General features: G+C 30.9%; 2 protein-coding genes across 2 annotated transcripts; one reads left to right on the top strand and one right to left on the bottom strand.

Annotated features, from left to right (window-relative positions):
- Positions 1–2,968: 2,968 nt before the first annotated feature.
- On the bottom strand, positions 2,969–9,099 carry LOC134706919 (uncharacterized). Its single transcript, XM_063566286.1, has 5 exons — positions 8,955–9,099; positions 7,978–8,061; positions 6,042–6,699; positions 5,447–5,639; positions 2,969–4,567 (listed from the first exon to the last, which is right to left on the bottom strand). Exons 1-5 carry the CDS (start codon positions 9,045–9,047, stop codon positions 3,682–3,684), a joined length of 1,914 nt encoding a protein of 637 aa, XP_063422356.1. The 5' UTR covers positions 9,048–9,099; the 3' UTR covers positions 2,969–3,681.
- Positions 9,100–9,136: 37 nt separating this feature from the next.
- Positions 9,137–21,605, top strand: LOC134706920 (cytosolic Fe-S cluster assembly factor Nubp2 homolog). The gene is made up of 9 exons (XM_063566287.1): positions 9,137–9,210; positions 10,394–10,457; positions 16,274–16,357; positions 16,948–17,113; positions 17,441–17,532; positions 18,212–18,271; positions 18,530–18,735; positions 19,103–19,192; positions 20,732–21,605. Exons 1-9 carry the CDS (start codon positions 9,178–9,180, stop codon positions 20,846–20,848), a joined length of 912 nt encoding a protein of 303 aa, XP_063422357.1. The 5' UTR covers positions 9,137–9,177; the 3' UTR covers positions 20,849–21,605.
- The last annotated feature ends 970 nt before the right edge of the window (positions 21,606–22,575 follow it).

Genomic DNA, 22,575 nt, shown 5'->3' with positions numbered 1-22,575 from the left:
ACTTACTCTAATTATACCAATTGTATTTTTATAATATACTTTTTACTATGTATTTGTGTTTCATTTGTCCTTTCTCGCTATGTATTATCTTAAAATGTTTGTATATATTGTCCTCTTGTACACAAGTATGTGTCTCAGAGGTTATGAATGAAATCTTGAATCTTAAAATTTCTGAAGGGGATAATAAACTACTAGTATTCTGATTAAATGGTACACAATGACTTGACTGTACATGTATTAATGAATGGTTTACCTTTTTTAAAATGGTTATTTGGATGGAGAGTCGCTCATTGGCACTCACGCCACATCTTCCTATATCTAATTATTCATAATTAACAAATATTTAAAAAATTGTATGTTTTCGAATATCATTAATTTAGTGGTAAAAAATGAAAAATCAGTCCTTTGCTTTAATGAAAATGAAAAATCTTGCTTCAATAGTGCAGAAAATGAATAATCTGTCCTCTCAGTTTACAAAAATAAATAACCGATCAAAAACAAATCCTCCTGCCCCCCCCCCCTCCCCCAGAATATCAAATGGTCGTCCCCTTACGACCATCATGCTTGAATTTTTGAATGTCATTGACTATTTTATGAAAATTGGAATGTTTTAATGCCACCGGACTGCCAAATAGTATGTACTAGAAAAGCGGTTTGGTTCATATGAACCTTTTAGTGCACGAAAATCGGAAGAGAAAAACTTATCCCTAGAGTTGTCTCCCATCTCCGGATGGTCGTAACTTTTAGTTACGACCATCCGCTTACCACCAGTGACTATTGACAAGATTTATCGGGGCGACTCTTAAAAAATATTAAATCAATAAACGCAAAGCATCGATATAAGAGTAATCGCAGTTACTGAAAGGACAGTTTAGCGACACCAAAGAAACATTCAGACATGTTCCTCTTGTAATTTTCAATATCTTGACCCTAAACAAAAACTGATATGGTTAATGAATAATGAAGATGAGAATTTATTATCAGAATTATGCATGTTCATTAAGAAATATGAAAAGTTTTAATGGGATTTATTTCCCTCTACTACTTGTAATTTGAACTTTATATTTTCTCCATAGTGAGTTATAGAGCACCGTCCCTTGATGAATATTGTCCAGTAGCAATGTTAACCCTTGCTGTTGTGCTTTAGTCATGAGGAGAATCACTATTGGAGTAATATCATGTATTTGTAGCTAGTTCTGAAGGGTCCCCCCTTGATGACCTTTGCATTGTTGTGATGAAGTCCCTCACTACTGTGCACTGGTCATGAGGAGAACTACTGCAGATTGAGATACTATATTCCCGGTTCTATTTTTGCTATTTTTTAGTTTCCGTATTTTAAAATAAACTTAATATCATATCCTTTTAACATTAAATCGGCCTCATGCATTGCACTCAATGTCTCTTACTATAATTATATCCTACATTGCTGATAATATCAATTTATTATTTGTGTATTACTTATTGTAGATATAGGAAGATGTGGTGTGAGTGCCAATGAGACAACTCTCCATCCAAATAACAATTTAAAAATTAAACCATTATAGGTTAAAGTACGGCCTTCAACACGGAGCCTAAGCTCACACCGAACAACAAGCTATAAAGGGCCCCAAAATTACTAGTGTAAAACCATTCAAACGGGAAAACCAACGGTCTAATCTATATAAACAAAACGAGAAACGAGAAACACGTATATATTACATAAACAAACGACAACTACTGTACATCAGATTCCTGACTTAGGACAGGTGCAATTATTGTGTATTCACTTATGTTTATATAATCATTGTATTATGATGTTTTTGTATCTTGCCTGACAAGGGCCCATGATTGGAAAAAATAAAATAATAATGTCTAATGTAAGTAAATACCCAGTGATCAGTCTTATTGAGGGGGAGGACAGGGGTAAGGGAGACAGGGAGAAAGGGGGTAGGAGAAAGGAGGTAGGAGAAAGGAGAAAAAGTTGGAGAAAGGAGAAAAAATAAAATATCTCTCCTTTTAAAAAATGATCTAATATTTCAAGAAAAAATATCTCAAAAGGAGATGTTTTATTCTAATGAGAGAAAGGAGAACGGGGGTAGGAGAAAGGAGAAGAGGGTGGGAGAAGGGAGAAGGGTACCCCCTGTCCTCCCCCTCCTTATTCGTTCAGTCATATTTGTGAAAAGAATGACGCGGGATCGGGTTATGACGATTGAAACATATTCGTAGACATATTTGAAGCAGATAAATGTTAACCAACTTTTTGTTTGCATCAGTAAAATTTTCGAACACATGATATCAACTCCACTTCTTGCACTGTGCACAAGTTATTATCCTGAAACTAGAAAATGTATTTTTGGGCCCCATTGGCAGATCCAGGGGGAGGTCCGGGGGTTGGAGCCCCCTTTTTTTGACAATCAATGCATTTGAATGGGGACATATAGATGGAACACCCCCCCCCCCTTTTTTGTCCTTGGTTGGGAACCCCTCCTTTTTAAAATGGCTGGATCCGCCTCAGTGACCCTAATTCCTAAATGGAACAATCATCCCCAAAATCGATCCCAACCTTCCTTTTATGGTATTGAACCTTCTGAAAAAAATCATAAAGATATATTAACTTCAACTAAAGTTATTATCCGGAAACCAATGTGTCTTCGGACGACGCAGACGACGACGATGACGACATCATACCATTATAAGATCCCAAAAAATGTTTGGAGTCGTATAAAAATATGAAGAAATATCAGTTGATGGATGACAGACAATAACCCATAGGCCATAGCTGATTTTACACCCTTGTGAGATTAAACCAGATTTTGACATGCATATTACTATGGCATAGTTTTCAAGGTTCAGACTCCAAAGAGTCTGTCTACAGTTATATGACACAAAAGTCATCTTAAATATTTTCAGTGTCATCAAATTATGTATAATGACAATGGCTTGCATCTTTATCAATGGAGAGGATTGCAATATTGGCATAAGCAATACACAAGATTTTCAGATTTATTAGTTGTATTTTCTTTACATATGTTTGCAATAACATTCTGAATAGGATAACAATTTTAGTCAAATATATCTGTTCTCCAATTGTTGACATTGATGGTAGTAAATGTAATAGGCATGATAAGTGGTTCACTAGATTTTTAAGACATTTTCATAGACTTTTTTCTTAATATTTTGAGTATTAGTGAACATCATGTTTATTGACAATCACATTAAGGACATTAACTGTAAATAATTCTCGATAGAATCATAAAAATATCAATTCTCCAAGGTTGGATTTCCCTTCATTTTTGCAAACTTTTTAATGTATAGTACAGGCAGCAATGTTTTCTGTGAATGGGTTGTTTGGCACATCTTTGTAAGAAGACTTTACTTGAATAAATCAAGACAAATTTTAACTGGACCATGTGTTGTAGAAAAAAGCTTTTATTTTTCAAAGTCAGATATTGATTTGATGAATGAAGGACACTTTATTAAAGTAGCTAAAAACGTCTTTTTTTTTCTTTTTATAATATCCAGAGAATAATAAGAAGTCAATACCTCATATACCAAAAAGACTTTTTATATGACATGACATGACAACTGTTGAACATGTAAATGTATATTTTAAAAAGAAGAAAAACTACAACCAAACTTTGCCTATTTAATGTTTCTTTTTGAATTGTAAATTGAAAATATGTTTTCTTTATTTCATTTTTCTTATTTATAATTAGTTTCAAATAATTCTTCAGTTTTCCTTATATTTGCCAACAAAGGCTTTGGATTATATGGAAATAAATCAGAGTCCCATAATTTACTAACTTTCATTCTTACTCTTACAATACAAGACATCAATAAATCTAACATCTCACCACTACCAGAAACTTTGTCTGTTTTCATGACATTACAAATACATTTTACATCTAAGCCAGAATCTGAAGTATTTTGTTGATCAACAATTTTACATCTTTTACATATTGAATGAGAGAATTGTAAATCGTTCACTTTCTTACTATTCACAGAACTATTCAAAGAAATTACTGTTTCAAGAAAATTGGTTGTGGCAAGATTACCCTCATAAGAGACAAGTTTATCATTATTCTCTTGAAGACAGTCCACTGTTTCACAACTGCTGTAATTTGAATTGATACCAGACAATTCATTAATGCAATCATTGCTTGTTCCCGTTTGATCACAAGGGGAGATAACTTCCTCACTACTATCGGAATCATATAGTCCAACCAATGTTAAACCACATGATTTGACACAAATGTCATGTTCTACAGCATCCTGCTTTCTTACTTCATGATCAGAGGTCATACTACACAGTTTATTTGATTGATTATTACCTTTTGCAAACTTATCTGAATTCAAATCATTTTCTTCCTGCTCCAAAGTCATTTGCTTAACTGTTGATATTAACCAACTCCATTCCTTACACATAAATTTAAGATAACGATTAAAATAAAGAAGAAAACAAGTTTCAGGTGATGTTAGTAAATCAATTACAACTGATTCATCAAAATCTGTAGCTTTTATGAATAACAGGAACTGTCGATGTGGGTTAATCATAATCTGTAGTGCTGTTGGGAGTGAATCAATCTCTCTGAAAATATTCATAAAATTATAAGATATATACTTTCTGTTAAAGAAGATAATAATGCAGATGTCATTACAAGAGATGGCTTAACATTAAATTTAATGGTTGAAATCACCCATCATAGACTACATGTACCTGACATACATTGTAGTTAATGCAAACTAATATTTTCAAAATCTTTTAACATTTTGATATTTATGGATTGGTTTCTCTTTTGCAATCATACCACATCTGCTCTTAAACTTACAGGTCATATATATACATGTTTTGATTTCAAGTTGTGAAACAATTTTTTTTTATCCAAATTCACTCTTATGAACATTTAAGCTATTAACCTTTTCTAAGTACAAATGTATCCATTACAATATTTTAAGATAACAGTAAAATAGTTACATTTGTGGGGAAAAAAAGTCATTTTAATAAGGGCTGTTAAATTTTAGGTCAATTTACGACTTTTAAAGTCATTTGACATTTGTGTAAATATTTTACTGCTGACATGTTGTACTGTTGAATTTTTCTTTCTAAATCAAACCTCTTATAGTTTCTAAATAAATATACAAACAATACCAAAACTGTTAATAAATTATCATTAAAGGGTAAAAATTCCAATGAGGAGATGTCTGATTATTTTGGTAAACATATATGCAAATGTATACAGTAGGTGTCAGAACTTATATAATGCAATAATATTTTCTCAAAATGAAAAAATTAAGTTATGTTTGATATTCCTTATCAATTTCAATATCTTAACTTACTTATAAAAGGGCCCAGTCACAAGGTTTTCCCTTGTAATTTCTTTTTTAAGATCAGAGCATTTGTTTTCATTTTTCACAAAAAATAATTTGTTATTGGTATAAAAAAAATGTTGGTTGAATAAAATACTACCTGAACAGAACAACTTGATTATATATATCTAGTAATGCCACAAGTGATTCAATCCATAGGTCATCCTGGTCTTCAAACATCTCACAAACCCAATCATGTGTCGGTTTCTTTTCACTTGGACTTTTAAATATCTTTACAAACAAGTCTAACTTAAAAAGACACTTCAAACAAACATCAGCTGAAATAATATTGCCTGAAAAATAAGTGACCACAAGTTAATGCCAAGATTTTATTGTTCCATTTACTTTGCTTTATCTGTTGAGCTATAGTGACCTGTATTGGCTTGCAACCACATCATTTGGTCTCTGATGGGGTAGTTAACCCATTGTCTTTCTTACCATATCTTCTTACTTTTATACATATAATTCAGGGAAAAGAGTATATGAATAGATTAAATGATTTAATAAATTTGAAAATAAATGGGGAATGTGTCAGACGATGCTCCCACTTGCATGACATATAATGTTATAAACAGATATTAATGAAGAACTTCAAACGTGAGGCTACCCAAAGTTGTACTTGTTCTGTGGTAATAAAGTATTATTATAAGTTTCATAACACATTTGGTTGAGTAAAACTAAAGTAATTATATTACCTGCTACTGCAGAGTGTTTCCATGACAGAATAATGGCTATGCTTTTTAAAGTCAATAATATCACTAATTGTAGTTCTGTTGAATTTTCTCTCCCAGAAATTCCTGTGAAGCCACAACCATGTCCTAGTGGAATGACATTAAATCCATGTTGATAAAAAAAAGTGATTATGCTCTCAGCAGTCTCTTTAATCACCACATTTATATCCAACGACAAGGAAGACAAATCTCCATATGGAAATAAACTATTTAATAATTTTAAAACACTTTTTGTAAATACTGGCACTTTACATTTCAACATTAGATTCCATAGATTTGAAAAATTAACAATCTCTTTTAAACTATAATTTTTTTCCAGTTTCTTGCTTTTTAAAATCAGCTTTACAACTTTTTTTGAAAGCCTTATAAATTCATATAAACACAATTCTTTTTGTCCAAGTTTGCCATTTCTTAGTTCTAAATCAAAATTAGTTATACATGTCATAATACAATTCCATTTTTCTGTTATATGATCCAACAGAATGTTGTTTTGGCCAATCTCTACAAATGTTTTACTTGACAATGCCCCATTCAGACATGTGAGGATTCTAAGTTTCATCCAGGATGGTTGATCAGCTGTTAGTTTCACCACTAGTTGTAAAGAGAAAGATTTCATTGTGGCCTGAAATGCAGGTAATATTTTTTTTCAAATATATTAAAAATCAAATAAAAGAAATATAAGTTAAAGATAAAATGCTATTAATAAAATACTTTCTGTGAATTAAAACCACATCTTATTTTTATTTATTCTATAGAACCAAATATGCAAAAAGTAAAACATTAACAATGCTGGTTCTGAAAAGTTTGATCAGATCATGATGCTGGGTTAATAATCTCTTTTAAGGAAAGATGCATGCTGCTGTACTCTCAATAGATATACATGTATATATCATTGAAAAGATTTTTTTAAAGAGCATCAGATCTCATGTAGGGTACAAATATACATGTATATAGCATTGTTTGTTTGTTTACACATACTACATGTAGGTTAATTAACTTAATTGAGGAATATTACATTGTTCTGTTTTCATTTTCTGAATTCTGATTGATAATTCTAAACTCCTGTTGACTTCATAAACTTTGTCATTGAACATAATATCCATCAACCAGCTTTTACAATTGTTATTAAATTAATACAAGAAAGACAATAGATTGACCATTTTCCCTTGTATTACCTTTTATATTATTACTGAAGTATCTAGTAACACATCAAACAGAAAATGTAAATCCTACTAATTGTCTCCCATAGACCTAGGACTTTAAAATTATGTAATTTCTCCAGGATACAGTGGCTTCCAAAATAACTATGTTTTTCAATAACATAGTTTATAATCATGTTACTTTGTGTGAATGTGTATCCATGTTTTTTTAGTTTAAATGTACATTAATCATTCGTATTATTCTAATCATTTACTGTGGTTTATTTTGTAATTCCTTTGATTGTATAGCCCTAATTTTGGGCACCATGATTGGTTAATATATTGTCTGTGGTGTAAAGGTCAATATTAAATAAAATAACCCAACATCAAAGACAACTTTAAGGAGTTAAGAGATCAACACAGTTACATGTATCATGTCAGTAGTCTATAATAGATTATAGACAGTTGTCTGTATATATACATTGTACAAGATGTCAAGATACATGTAGCCTGAAAATTTCTTGAATAAATTTAACATAGATTATCAAAAGTCTGCAAGTACATGTAGCAACAAAATCTCAAATTAACAAATAAAAAAAAGAAGCAACAAAAAAGATGCAAGAAATTGACATAAGACAACCACATGAAAGTTTCCCGTGTGGGAATGTTATAACATTTTTCTTTAAACACAACATGATACCACATCTCCGTTTCTTTTGGTATATAAATTGTATTCATTGAAAAAATAAGTGATATCCTACCTCTTCTTTACAGTTGGTCATAAAGACTTTGAGGGCTCCTGCTATTCCATAATTTACAAATGGGTCTTCTATGTTCATCTCAAGCTGTAATAAAAAAGTTACACTTTTAAGTTAGTCTTATTCTGATAGATGTACAATGTATCATAGGGAAACAAAATACTAGAAAAGAAAAATTTAATTTAAACCTATTTTATTCAGAAAATAGATAGAGAAGGATTGAATGAAAACAATATCCTATTTATAAACTTCTTTTCAATATAAAAAAAAAGATGTGGTATGATTGCCAATGAGACAACTATCCACAAAAGACCAAAATGACACAGACATTAACAACTATAGGTCACCGTAAGGCCTTCAACAATGAGCAAAGCCCATACTGCATAGTCAGCTGTAAAAGGCCCTGATAAGTCAATGTAAAACAATTCAAACGAGAAAACTAACAGCCTTATTTATGTAAAAAAATGCTACAAGCAAAATGTTATTTGTATACAGATGCACTAGGCTTACATTTTACATACTCAGTGAAATAAATAGGAACATATTTTGTTACAGCGATACAAATATTCTGCATAATTTTCCACATACTGTAACATACATGTAAATGTACAAGTACTCAATGTAGATGTTCAAATAATGAACCTGATATTGCAACTACAATTTAGACAACAATGTCAATAATAAAAAAAAACCAGGGCAAATGGACACTGGGCGAACAGGTACTAGGGCGAACATGAATCAGTGCAAATGGACCTGGATTCCATTCTGGTTATGATATTTAATATCTGTACTTTAATACATTCTAGTCCCAAGATAATTTGCTCTGACGTCTAACAGTGGTTTGCCAGACAAGCTAGTGCCTTGGGGCTAAAAACTTAAATCTTTGCAACATGTCTCTGGTTTCAGCCAATACCAACACCCCCTCCCCCACACCAAATAAAAAAATATCACTAATTCAGAGCAACTTTAAAACAGAGTACCAGTTCCAATGCTGAGAATAAACTAGAACTAGTGGTCCTTTCCATTAAAAATGCTGTTTGACAACAGTTAACATGTTGTAAAGCTTCCTGCATTCTAAAACGAAATTCTGATAGTTTTTTTCGCTTTGTTTGTTTACATTATTCCGGAAGCACGTGTGAAAGCAAGAAAATTGAACGGAACGGATAGGATCTCTGCTCCGGAGATTGCCAAACGGTGTGAGCTATGGAACAGTTAACAGAATGCCCTGCGGAATCGGTAAAACTAACAGCCATGAGAGACGAACAAGCATATATAGCCTTTCTTCTATTATTACATAAGTTATTCGGGTTTCAATTGTTGCGTTTGAAATACATTTAGGGTTCCTAGAAAGAGGTTTTTTTTATTGATGATAGTGTCGAATACCTGCAAAATCATAGGACAATTAGAACAAACAATAACGTACCTTTTAAAAAATATCTTCATATCGATTATTCAATTCTGCGATCTTCAAGTCTGATAAAATCAATCTTCTAAATCATAAAAATCACCTGCTGTTAAGTTCCGAACAGTTGTAAACAACAAATGTGATAACATTGTAGATAAAATACAATTAAGTTTTTCCACATATATATATATTATATATATTTTTAAATGACTGATGTCATGTGAACCTTGTTTAAACATGTGTAGATGTGTACCTTTAGAAGTGCTTTTCATGCATTAAAATGACTTGCTTATTGTGTATTTATGCGTAATATAGCATGTATATGTTGTGTAGATATCAATGTTGAAAAACACACGAACTTTAATGACACTAATGTGACTTTACGTTGAAGTCATTATGGAACTTTTTTCTCATGTCATTCTTTTATGTAGTTATTGCTCTATACCTCAATATCGCAAATGTAAAATAATATACATCTGAAACTTTTGTTTCCTTCACAGCATTATGATCCTGGTCACGGCACCATAATATTATGAAGGAAACAAAGTTGTTGTTCAAATAAGTTTGCTAGCATCAAAATCTATCTCTTACCCAGGACAGTGGTATAACAGTGCAGCATGAAAACAAACTATAAAAATTAGTAAAAAAGGGTTAACTCATCAGATTGATACAAACAAGAAAAACATCTAACATGTCTTACAAAAACAAACTGGGTATTTAGACATCCTTTCAACAAAAAGATACTCAAGAACAGTTCTGACAGTACTTGCAGTTACTGATAGCTAGTTCAAAGCCAATAACAACTAGTTCCATGACATGTGTGAATCATAAGCTAATATATGTCCATATCCATGTGGTATGGATAATGATGTTGCTAATAATATAAAAGTCATGTATAAATAAACTTCCAAGACATTTCTCATTTCTGATCAGGTGAGACATTTCATTTTCTCCACTCTTGTTGTTTAAAGAGTTTGTCATTGTATTGACCTTTTATGATTTGTATATTTCTAGGATTTGGCAGGAAGAGCAAGCATCTGTGAAGGATGCCCTGGACAAGCTTTGTGCCAGTCGCAAGGTATAATTTTTGCTTAATAAAACACACCTAGATTAAGGAATATATGTATTCATGTGTAAGATACATGTTCACACAGAATAAACAAATTAAGGTAATTTGTTTTTTGATTTTCTGTGACCTAAGAATGTGTATTGCAGTCGTATATTCAAAAGAGGTATTGTGTGTTCTTATGTAAACCATTAATAAATTTAAGTTCTGTCTAACAGTTTCAAGCATTTATTTGGAACAATTTCAAATATTAAACTCTGACATTTTCTGCTAAGTTTTTCTCAGTTTTTGTTATATTGCATGGTAAAACATAGTCCTATACTGGTTAAAAATTCGTTGTTTGAAACAAAATGAAAATTTGATCTATACCTTTTCATGGTGTATATGTATCAGTTTATTTCTTCCTCTGTGATATTTGATCCTGAGGATATTTTTTCACAGTAATTTATTTCCAGACATGGTATTTCACAGGTAGATTTTTTCCAGAGGATTAAAAATCTGTCTGTGTTATTTGGCTATTATGTAGGGTATATATTTGCCGTACTATATTTCACAGAACCTTGTGAAATAGAGTCCCATCAGCTAATATGTAAGTTACTCGCAATAAATATGCAAGAAATATATACCGGACTATAATTATAAAATGTTTCACAGAGGTAGAACAAATTTGCATCATTTATTAAAGGAAGGTAATCATGAGCAATTTATATTTTAAAGATATCAATATAACATATTCCTGAATTTATTTCATAGTGAAGTTTTACCTTGAATCTTATTTTAAGCGCACCTGGCCCGAAGGGCCAAGTGAGCTTTTCTCATCACTTGGCGTCCGGCGTCCGGTGTCGTCCGGCGTCATCCGTCGTCGTTAACTTTTACAAAAATCTTCTCCTCTGAAACTGCTGGGCCAAATTAATCCAAACTTGGCCATAATCATCATTTGGGTATCTAGTTTAAAAATTGTGTGGCGTGACCCCGCCAACCAACCAAGATGGCCGCCACGGCTAAAAATAGAACATAGGGGTAAAATGCAGTTTTTGGCTTATAACTCAAAAACCAAAGCATTTAGAGCAAATCTGACAAGGGGTAAAAATGTTCATCAGGTCAAGATCTATCTGCCCTGAAATTTTCAGATGAATCAGACAACCTGTTGTTGGGTTGCTGTCCCTGAATTGGTAATTTTAGGGAAATTTTGCTGTTTTTGGTTATTATCTTGAATATTATTATAGATAGAGATAAACTGTTACAACAATAATGTTCAGCAAAGTAAGATCTACAAATAAGTCAACATAATCAAAGTGGTCAGTTGACCCCTTTTTGAGTTATTGCCCTATATAGTCAATTTTTAACCATTTTTCGTAAATCTTAGTAATCTTTTACAAAAATCTTCTTCTCTGAAACTACCGGGCCAAATTTAAACAAACTTGGCGGCAATCATCATTGGGGTATCTAGTTTAAAAAATGTGTGGGGTGACCCGGCCAACCAACCAAGATGGCCGCCATGGCTAAAAATAGAACATAGGGGTAAAATGCAGTTTTTGGCTTATAACTCATAAACCAAAGCATTTAGAGCAAATCTAACAGGGAGTAAAATTGTTTATCAGGTCAAGATCTATCTGCCATGAAATTTTCAGATGGATCGGACAAACCGCTGTTTGGTTGATGGCCCTGAATTAGTCATTTTAAGGAAATTTCGCCGGTTTTTTTTATTATCTTGAATATTATTATAGATAGAGATAAACTGTAAAGAGCAACAATGTACAGCAAGGTAAGACTTAAAAATAAGTCAACATGACCTAAATGGTCAATTGACCCCATAAGGAATTATTGCCCTTTAAAGTCAATTTTTAACAATTTTCATAAAATTTGTAAATTTTAATTAACATTTTCGACTGAAACTCTTAGGCCAAGTTCAATATAGATAGAATGTTTGTAAGCAGCAAGAATGTTCAGTAAAGTAAGATGTACAAACACATCACCATCACCAAAACACAATTTTGTCATGAATTCAAATGCGTCCTTTGTTTAATATTCACATAGACCAAGGTGAGCGACACAGGCTCTTTGGAGCCTCTAGTTTATATATTCATTTATATAAAAAGATGACTTACAATATGATTTAATAAGACAGATAACATTTCACAGATAAATACTATCCAGCTGTTCAAATTGCTTTTGTTCCAATATATTGTTATGCTATGATATATCTGATTTCCATATAATCAACAACTACATCTTCGTCCCCAGACAAAACTATTTATATAGTTAAAAATATCATCATAATCAAATTCTTCCATTACTTTTAACAGAAGTAACTGCAACTATATTTCAATCTTTACTTTTTAATTTATATTTGTACTGAGATCTGAAAACAACTGACTTGTAAATGTATTTCACTTACATTATTTAATCATGATATTATTTCACAATTACGATCTTTGAAATTACTTCTGGTTTTCTTTCTTAGGTTTCATGAAAATTTAATTTTTAAAAGAATGACATTTACTTGAATATTTCAGAAACTTTTTTCAATGCTAATTTGTGAAATTATTTCCCATTATAATACATTTTTTTTTTTAACAATTTAGCTTTAATTCAAATACACTATTATCATGATTATTATTTCATAGTATTTGTTAAGGATAAGTTTTTTCTTATAACTATTCAATAAGTTAACTACCAAGATAGAAATTCATGGCAAAAGAAAAAATATCCCAAGGAAATATTTTCCTCCCGATAAAAAAATAACAACAACTACGTGACATTATCGAGGATCAAATGTCACCCGGATATAATTTTGCTTTACATAAACTATGAAAGAAATATCAAATCATTATCATTAAATGTGAAGGGAAAAAGTGTGAAAAATTGGTTATTGGTGAAAAAATTCTAAGGTTGAGGATCATAAGCAAGCTTTCATAAGAAATAATCATCCAAACAGATTGAAATTTGAACTTGAGCTGTAACTTGTTATGGTAAAAATATATACCAAATATCAAATTCAATATCTTAAAGCATAATTGCTTTAAGATATTGAATTTGATATTTGGTATATATTTTCACCAATAACCAATTTTTCACACTTTTTCCCTTCACATTTAATGATAATGATTTGATATTTCTTTCATAGTTTATGTAAAGCAAAATTATATCCGGGTGACATTTGATCCTCGATAATGTCACGTAGTTGTTGTTATTTTTTTATCGGGAGGAAAATATTTCCTTGGGATATTTTTTCTTTTGCCATGAATTTCTATCTTGGTAGTTAACTTATTGAATAGTTATAAGAAAAAACTTATCCTTAACAAATACTATGAAATAATAATCATGATAATAGTGTATTTGAATTAAAGCTAATTGTTAAAAAAAAAAATGTATTATAATGGGAAACAATTTCACAAATTAGCATTGAAAAAAGTTTCTGAAATATTCAAGTAAATGTCATTCTTTTAAAAATTAAATTTTCATGAAACCTAAGAAAGAAAACCAGAAGTAATTTCAAAGATCGTAATTGTGAAATAATATCATGATTAAATAATGTAAGTGAAATACATTTACAAGTCAGTTGTTTTCAGATCTCAGTACAAATATAAATTAAAAAGTAAAGATTGAAATATAGTTGCAGTTACTTCTGTTAAAAGTAATGGAAGAATTTGATTATGATGATATTTTTAACTATATAAATAGTTTTGTCTGGGGACGAAGATGTAGTTGTTGATTATATGGAAATCAGATATATCATAGCATAACAATATATTGGAACAAAAGCAATTTGAACAGCTGGATAGTATTTATCTGTGAAATGTTATCTGTCTTATTAAATCATATTGTAAGTCATCTTTTTATATAAATGAATATATAAACTAGAGGCTCCAAAGAGCCTGTGTCGCTCACCTTGGTCTATGTGAATATTAAACAAAGGACGCATTTGAATTCATGACAAAATTGTGTTTTGGTGATGGTGATGTGTTTGTACATCTTACTTTACTGAACATTCTTGCTGCTTACAAACATTCTATCTATATTGAACTTGGCCTAAGAGTTTCAGTCGAAAATGTTAATTAAAATTTACAAATTTTATGAAAATTGTTAAAAATTGACTTTAAAGGGCAATAATTCCTTATGGGGTCAATTGACCATTTAGGTCATGTTGACTTATTTTTAAGTCTTACCTTGCTGTACATTGTTGCTCTTTACAGTTTATCTCTATCTATAATAATATTCAAGATAATAAAAAAAACCGGCGAAATTTCCTTAAAATGACTAATTCAGGGGCATCAACCAAACAGCAGTTTGTCCGATCCATCTGAAAATTTCATGGCAGATAGATCTTGACCTGATAAACAATTTTACTCCCTGTTAGATTTGCTCTAAATGCTTTGGTTTTTGAGTTATAAGCCAAAAACTGCATTTTACCCCTATGTTCTATTTTTAGCCATGGCGGCCATCTTGGTTGGTTGGCCGGGTCACGCCACACATTTTTTAAACTAGATACCCCAATGATGATTGCCGCCAAGTTTGTTTAAATTTGGCCTGGTAGTTTCAGAGAAGAAGATTTTTGTAAAAGATTACTAAGATTTACGAAAAATGGTTAAAAATTGACTATAAAGGGCAATAACTCAAAAAGGGGTCAACTGACCACTTTGATTATGTTGACTTATTTGTAGATCTTACTTTGCTGAACATTATTGTTGTAACAGTTTATCTCTATCTATAATAATATTCAAGATAATAACCAAAAACAGCAAAATTTCCCTAAAATTACCAATTCAGGGGCAGCAACCCAACAACAGGTTGTCTGATTCATCTGAAAATTTCAGGGCAGATAGATCTTGACCTGATGAACATTTTTACCCCATGTCAGATTTGCTCTAAATGCTTTGGTTTTTGAGTTATAAGCCAAAAACTGCATTTTACCCCTATGTTCTATTTTTAGCCGTGGCGGCCATCTTGGTTGGTTGGCGGGGTCACGCCACACAATTTTTAAACTAGATACCCAAATGATGATTATGGCCAAGTTTGGATTAATTTGGCCCAGCAGTTTCAGAGGAGAAGATTTTTGTAAAAGTTAACGACGACGGACGCAGGACGACGGACGACGACGGACGACGACGGACGACGCCGGACGCCAAGTGATGAGAAAAGCTCACTTGGCCCTTCGGGCCAGGTGAGCTTAAAATAAGATTCAAGGTAAAACTTCACTATGAAATAAATTCAGGAATATGTTATATTGATATCTTTAAAATATAAATTGCTCATAATTACCTTCCTTTCATAAATGATGCAAATTTGTTCTACCTCTGTGAAACATTTTATAATTATAGTCCGGTATATATTTCTTGCATATTTATTGCGAGTAACTTACATATTAGCTGATGGGACTCTATTTCACAAGGTTCTGTGAAATATAGTACGGCAAATATATACCCTACATAATAGCCAAATAACACAGACAGATTTTTAATCCTCTGGAAAAAATCTACCTGTGAAATACCATGTCTGGAAATAAATTACTGTGAAAAAATATCCTCAGGATCAAATATCACAGAGGAAGAAATAAACTGTTACATATACACCATGAAAAGGTATAGATCAAATTTTCATTTTGTTTCAAACAACGAATTTTTAACCAGTATAGGACTATGTTTTACCATGCAATTCTCTCAGAATGCTTGTTTCAATTAATTTGTACACAGGTCAGTATATAATGAGTGATTTAATTAGTATTATTTTTTGTTTATTCTCAAAAATCTTGTCAGGTCTTCTCTAAACTTTGACAGAAGTTACAGACTAACTGACTTATAACCTTATATTTTCACCTTAATTTTCAGGAAGAGTTGACCCAGACCAAGAAATGATTGACATAAGGATGAATCCAATTAAACACAAAATACTGGTTATGTCAGGAAAGGGAGGTAATTCAAAAGAGTTTGTTTGCATGCAAATAACCAAATAGCTAGAAACAGCATTCACTTACCAATTGTTGCAGTTTTTATGGTTTAAAACAATAAACCTATTTTTATTCCACCCTGCTGATGCAGTGTTATTACTTTTTATAGTAATTTAATCTAGTAAGCAAAAAAATATCCAAATTTGACAATGGAAACAATGTTATATATTGTACAGGAATATTTAGATAATTACTCTGAAGCTAACTAAACTTTGGCATAAAACAAACTTTTAATTAATATGAAAAGTCTTAAGCTATCATGACAATGCATTAAGATCTCATAAGAAGACAAAGGGACAGCTTAACCTTCATCGCTACCTTGTATAACTCATACGTACAATATTGCTTATTAAAGTAATTATTTGTTTTAAATTAAAAATATAGTAATTTCAACTTGACTGAAACTAATCTAGGACTGATACTGTCATACTGTCAAAGTTAGGGGTCTCTGACCAATCTGCATAGGTCATTTATGATATGCCTTAAAACTGTTTTGAAATTAAATTTATTTTAACTCATTGAATTCAGAAGTGTTCTCCTATGATATTTTTTCAGGAGTAGGTAAATCAACAGTTGCATGTATGTTAGCTCAAGTATTAGCCTCTCAATCTTGCAAAGTAGGTGTAGTAGACTTGGATATCTGTGGACCAAGTATACCTAAACTACTCTCAGTAGAGGAACAGGTTGTAGTCAACACAGAATATGGATGGAAAACTCTATTGTATGTATTTATTGCATTCCAATTTTGCATGCAAAGTTTAACTATAAGTTGGCATATTAATCTATGAAAAACTTTTTGCTTTGTGGTCTTTAAAACTGCAAATAGACACAACAAATTCATACAAAGAAAAACACTCACAAACGTCAACGATCACCAAAACATAACGGATATTTATAGCTTTAAAAAGATGAATAAAAGACATAGTTGGTGTTATTCAATGGTGGATCAAATGTTTCAGGAGGGATGCAATTGTCCCTAAAGGGAATCTAGTGCCATAAATGTGTCAGGACAATTTAGTTCTAGAGAATATATATTTTTACATTCCAGATCACCACATAATGGTATAAAAGTGATGTCAGTTGGTGCTATGTTAAAATCTGACAGGGATTCTGTTGTGTTTAGAGGACCAAGAAAAACAGGTGTGTTTGCATGTGTCCAAAATGTATTCTGGTTAATGGTGAGTTAACTTTCATGCATATAACTGGGTAGAGATGTTATTTGTTTATTTGATAAATACATAACAGCTCAAATTATACTGACAGAATGTTTTAGAAGATACTCTTTAAAAAAAGGAACAGGATGGTTTAAACTGAAATTAATTTAGGAGATTGGGATCAAAATATTTATGGGCATGTTTCAATCTTTTATTATTTATAAAAGTCTTTGAGCAGTGGTGTTGACTTTAGAAGGTATAGATCATCATTGGCTACATATGAGTAAAACTTATCCTATGTTTTGCAATTTATCTTAGTGTACAGTTAATCAGTATTTATATTTAGCTAAAAGAAGAAGAGAATACCGAAAAACATGAGAAAATTTTGTGTGGAAACAAATAGAATATGTATTAATAAATATGATGTAATCCAATGTTTTTTTCGACCATTGGATTTTAATTATAGACCATTAATTACCTTACACTTTTGGTGGTTTGAAATCTATATGTTAATTATTCAAATAAGTATCTTCTTATCTGTACTAGGTATTAGCCTGAAAAGTAAAAAAATAATAGGTTTCCATAAATATCAAAGATTTGAAAATGCTGTTTCTTTTAAATGAGTTTACAAAATGTTTTTATATATTTTTTTTTCATATCTTCAGTTTTAATAAAGAGATTTTTCAAGGACACATTCTGGGGAAAACTTGATTATTTAATATGTGGTGAGTTTTAATTTTGATTTTGTTCATCAAAGTTTAGCTTAACAAAACTTTGTTAGGATTTGTTCTCAAAGCTTGAAAAGAATGAAAATAAGATTTATTTCAAACTCTGACACACTTGAAAAGATAAAAACCTAAATGTGTATTTATATTTTTCTTTTTCCTCAATAATATTTTAAAATTTAAATTCTTTTTAACATAGTACTCTCACTAAGTCTAAAAGTTTATGAAAATACATTTGTAGTTTTAAAACTTTTTCAGATACTCCTCCAGGTACAAGTGATGAACATCTTACAGCTATCAAAGTTTTGAAAAATGTGAAGCCTGATGGAGCCATCATAGTTACAACATCTCAGGGTGTATCTATAGCAACAGTTAGGAGAGAGGTTAACTTCTGTAGGAAGATGGGTGTGAAGATATTGGGATTGGTTGTTAATATGAGCACATTTATGTGTCCTTGTTGTGATGTAAGCTAATTGTTGTCAAGAAGTTTAAACTAAGTCCCATCACTTGTTTTCATAGTTCGTCTATAAAATTTTACAAGATGTTAGTCATTAGTCATAATAATGCTTAGGGTGTCTCGCTTCATATTTGTTCCCTGTTTTTCAAATAATTTATAAACAAAATTGTTGGTCAAACGACAGTTTTTAAGTTATTTTCATTGCATTTGATCAATGTAACATTTATATCTAACTGAAAGTTTATCTCCAACTCACTGCTTTGACACACTGTATAAGGTGTTTTATACAGTATATTTTTTAAAGAATATAAAATAACAATAAAACAAAATAGTTGTAATAATATAAGAAATCATTCACATCTTGGTTCTTGCAGGAAGTGACAAACCTATTCCCAGAGGATGAGATAGAGAAACTTGCTGAGGAACAAAAGATACCTATATTAGCCAGGATACCTGTAGACACGGTATATTATATACATATTTTGTTGTCATAGCCATGTTAATACAGTTATGGATAATGTTAATCAATTTTCCTTTTATTAGACTATTTATATGAAATATCCATTATTCCTTTACTAATACATAACTATTGTGTAGTTATTATATGCAGATTTTGAATGTAACACATGCAAAGAAAGCATTGATTGTTACAAATTTTAAGAGTAACTTCAACATTGATTCGCCCCAAAAAAATAGACTCTTATTATTAAAATAAAATTTATTTGAATACACTAATCAATGTTTGATACAAAATTGTTTACCTGTCACCTGAACAGATACAGCTGTCGGACAACTCATAAGCCTTGAATAAAATGAGAAGGTATTATAGTAGGGGTTGTTTTGATATTACTTAATCATTATGTCACTTTTATGACGTGAAATGTCTGGCTGTTGGCAAAAGGTCGGGTTAAAAAATCGCATCAACTTTCAATTTTTAGTGAATTATGTTAAAATAACCGTCCCTTAAGTAAAAAAGCCTTAAAAACAAAAAGTAGATGTCCGTTTCATGCCTTTCCCAGACGGACCAATGTCGGACAATTTAAAAGGTCTGGAATATATGACTGTTTTGGAAGCCGTGCTCTTATACTTATAGAGAGAACACACATAATGTTTGTGGTGAACCCATTTTTCGGATAGAGGAAACACCAATTTCAAATATTATTTTTAAAGGGGCAAATGTTGAAAACCTGAATAAAGTTTTCTAAAAAATGATAATTGTACTAACATGAAAAGAATTAATGAATACACTGTAAAGTTTATTGGAGTTATATAAATCTTCATAATTTTTTTGATTGATGAACACAGGTGGAAAATTATTTTATATCCAATATATTCTCATTATTAAAGAAACTTGGACAATGGCTTCTAGAATTTTAACCACTTGAAAAAAATAGTTGCTCATTTAATCTCTTTTAGAAAAAAATATTTCCTAAGTCAACTTATGCAAATATATGGTGGCACAGTTATTGACCACAAAAGCCATTGTATTGCCTCTAGTAGTACATTTCATTCAAATACAATAGTGTTTGAATATTTCACAGGTGAATATTCACAGAAAAATAAGTAATGTAACGGAAAAATTTTGTTCTTAATCTTTAATTTTTAAAGATTTACACAAGTCAAAGGAGCTATTGATAAAACAGGAATTATTAATAACATGATTTTGTATAGTTTCATTATTTGGGTTGATTTTCCCTCTTTCTAATTCACTTGATCTGAGAAAGTCAATATGTTATGACTATTAAGTCTAAATTGGATATACTAGGATAACTTATTAATATTTCACATTGAACAACAATCTGGATATATATATCGTGCAACTCAAACATGTTTTGATGTTCTTTTTTTATTGATTTCCAAAAGAATATGTTAGGCATATTTTCTGTCGTGCTAACCAACCCTTATGATAGCTTTATATTATAGTATGTATATTAACTAAAATGCTTGCTAAGACAATGTACTCTTCTTGAACTTTAACATTCTGTTTTCTTTTGATATTTCAGAGAGTGACATCATGTTGTGAAGTGGGAAGAAATCCAGTGATAGAACATCCAGACTCACAAGCTATAAAGTGCATGGAACAAGTTGTCAAATCTTTATCTAATGTTATAGATAGATAATGGTTGCTTAGCTGACACCATCTACTGTTACCAGACTCACAAACTAAAAAGTGCATAGAACAACTCGTCAAATCTTTATCTAATGTTATAGATAGATAATGGTTGCTTCGCTGACACCATCTACTGTTACCAGACTCACAAACTAAAAAGTGCATGGGTTCCTTGCAAAGTCTACATATCCACCAGATAGAGTTCATCTGTCCTTGGCATAATTTCAGCAGAATTGAATATTACAGGCAATAGGTCAGCTTTTTTGGGTGAACAGAATGATTAAATGTGTACATGTCTGTCTGAAATGTTTCATTTTACCATGACTTCATTTTCATGGTTAATTTGACCATACCTCCTTTCATGGTTTATTGGTCAAAAATAAGTTTTCTAGGTAATAAGTCTTTCTTATTCCATAATTATATAAGCAATTGGTTAAGTATTGCTAATGAGTACACAATATGTTTGACAAATGTTCACAAATTTACTGTTTATATTCACATTATTTTCATTGTTGATTATTAAATATATATATTTTAGCAGGTTACATAAACTTTAATTATATATTGTTTATATAAAAACTTATATTTACCCTGCTTTTAGTATTTGAACTTATTGAATATGAAAATGCAATGTAAAGCTTCAATGGGAAGGAATTGAGAACAGCCAAACACTTTTAAGGAATTTGTGTAAGATCTGAACTATAAAAATACTGTATTTGTCCGATTAGAATTGAAATAATTCCTTCATGTCATGCTCTATGCTCATTTTAACATGGGTAGGCATTATATTTGACCATATTTTACACCTCACTAACAATCAGTGTAAAATATCTACAAATATAATGCCTACCCATGTTAAAATGAGCATAGAGCATGACATGAAGGAATTATTTCTTCAAGTTTTAAGACTTTAAACATTAAATCAATTATGGTCTGTAAAGAAAGTGAGACATTTGAGCTTGTGCACTTTTGTTATATCTCAGTGAGACAGCTTTGATTAATGGTTCAGACTTCCCTTTCATCAGATAATGTACTATGCACAGTGGAGTGTTATCATTTAAATGTATGGAAAATTAAATTACCCTATTTCAGGTATAGCCCTCAGTGTTTACATGTATAGTGTTTTCTTAATTGAAAAAGAAGCACTTACTAAGAGTAATATGTAGAATTTGCAGATGGTTATTGAAATAATGGTTAATTACATTTTACATTTCACTCACTGTAATAAACTAGTTGTACAATTGTACAAATTATAAACCTTTGGTAAGTTGGATGTTGTCTAAAATATTTTCTACTGGGTATTTGCAATAACAGTTTGTATCTTAATTTAAATTGATTCCTGTTGTGATAAAGTACGGGTAGATGTAAACAAAATTGTAATATTGAAATCAGGGAAAATTGAAAAGAAACTCATATAACTGCTTGTTAAGAGAAATTAGAATTGTTATGTACACTTTTATTTTCTATATATCTTATTGTTAAAACAATTATGTTGATCATTTATATAAAAGTTATATTGGTGCTAGACTTATATTGAGTATTTATTCAAATATATGTTGGTGGTTTTTTTTCAAATTAAAGAAATGTAATAAGAAATTGTTGTTATTTTCCCAGTTTGTTATCTGTATGAGCTTTTGCTATCACTTTGCATGGACTATTCATAAACTCATTCAAATAAAGGACTGACCAAGATGAAATCAAACTTCTTATGGTATATAGATTATAGTTTGTTAAATT

The sequence above is a fragment of the Mytilus trossulus genome, chromosome 2 (assembly GCF_036588685.1).
Source record: "Mytilus trossulus isolate FHL-02 chromosome 2, PNRI_Mtr1.1.1.hap1, whole genome shotgun sequence".
NCBI classification, from domain to species: Eukaryota; Metazoa; Mollusca; class Bivalvia; order Mytilida; family Mytilidae; genus Mytilus; species Mytilus trossulus.
This window is presented reverse-complemented; position numbering and strand designations above follow the sequence as displayed.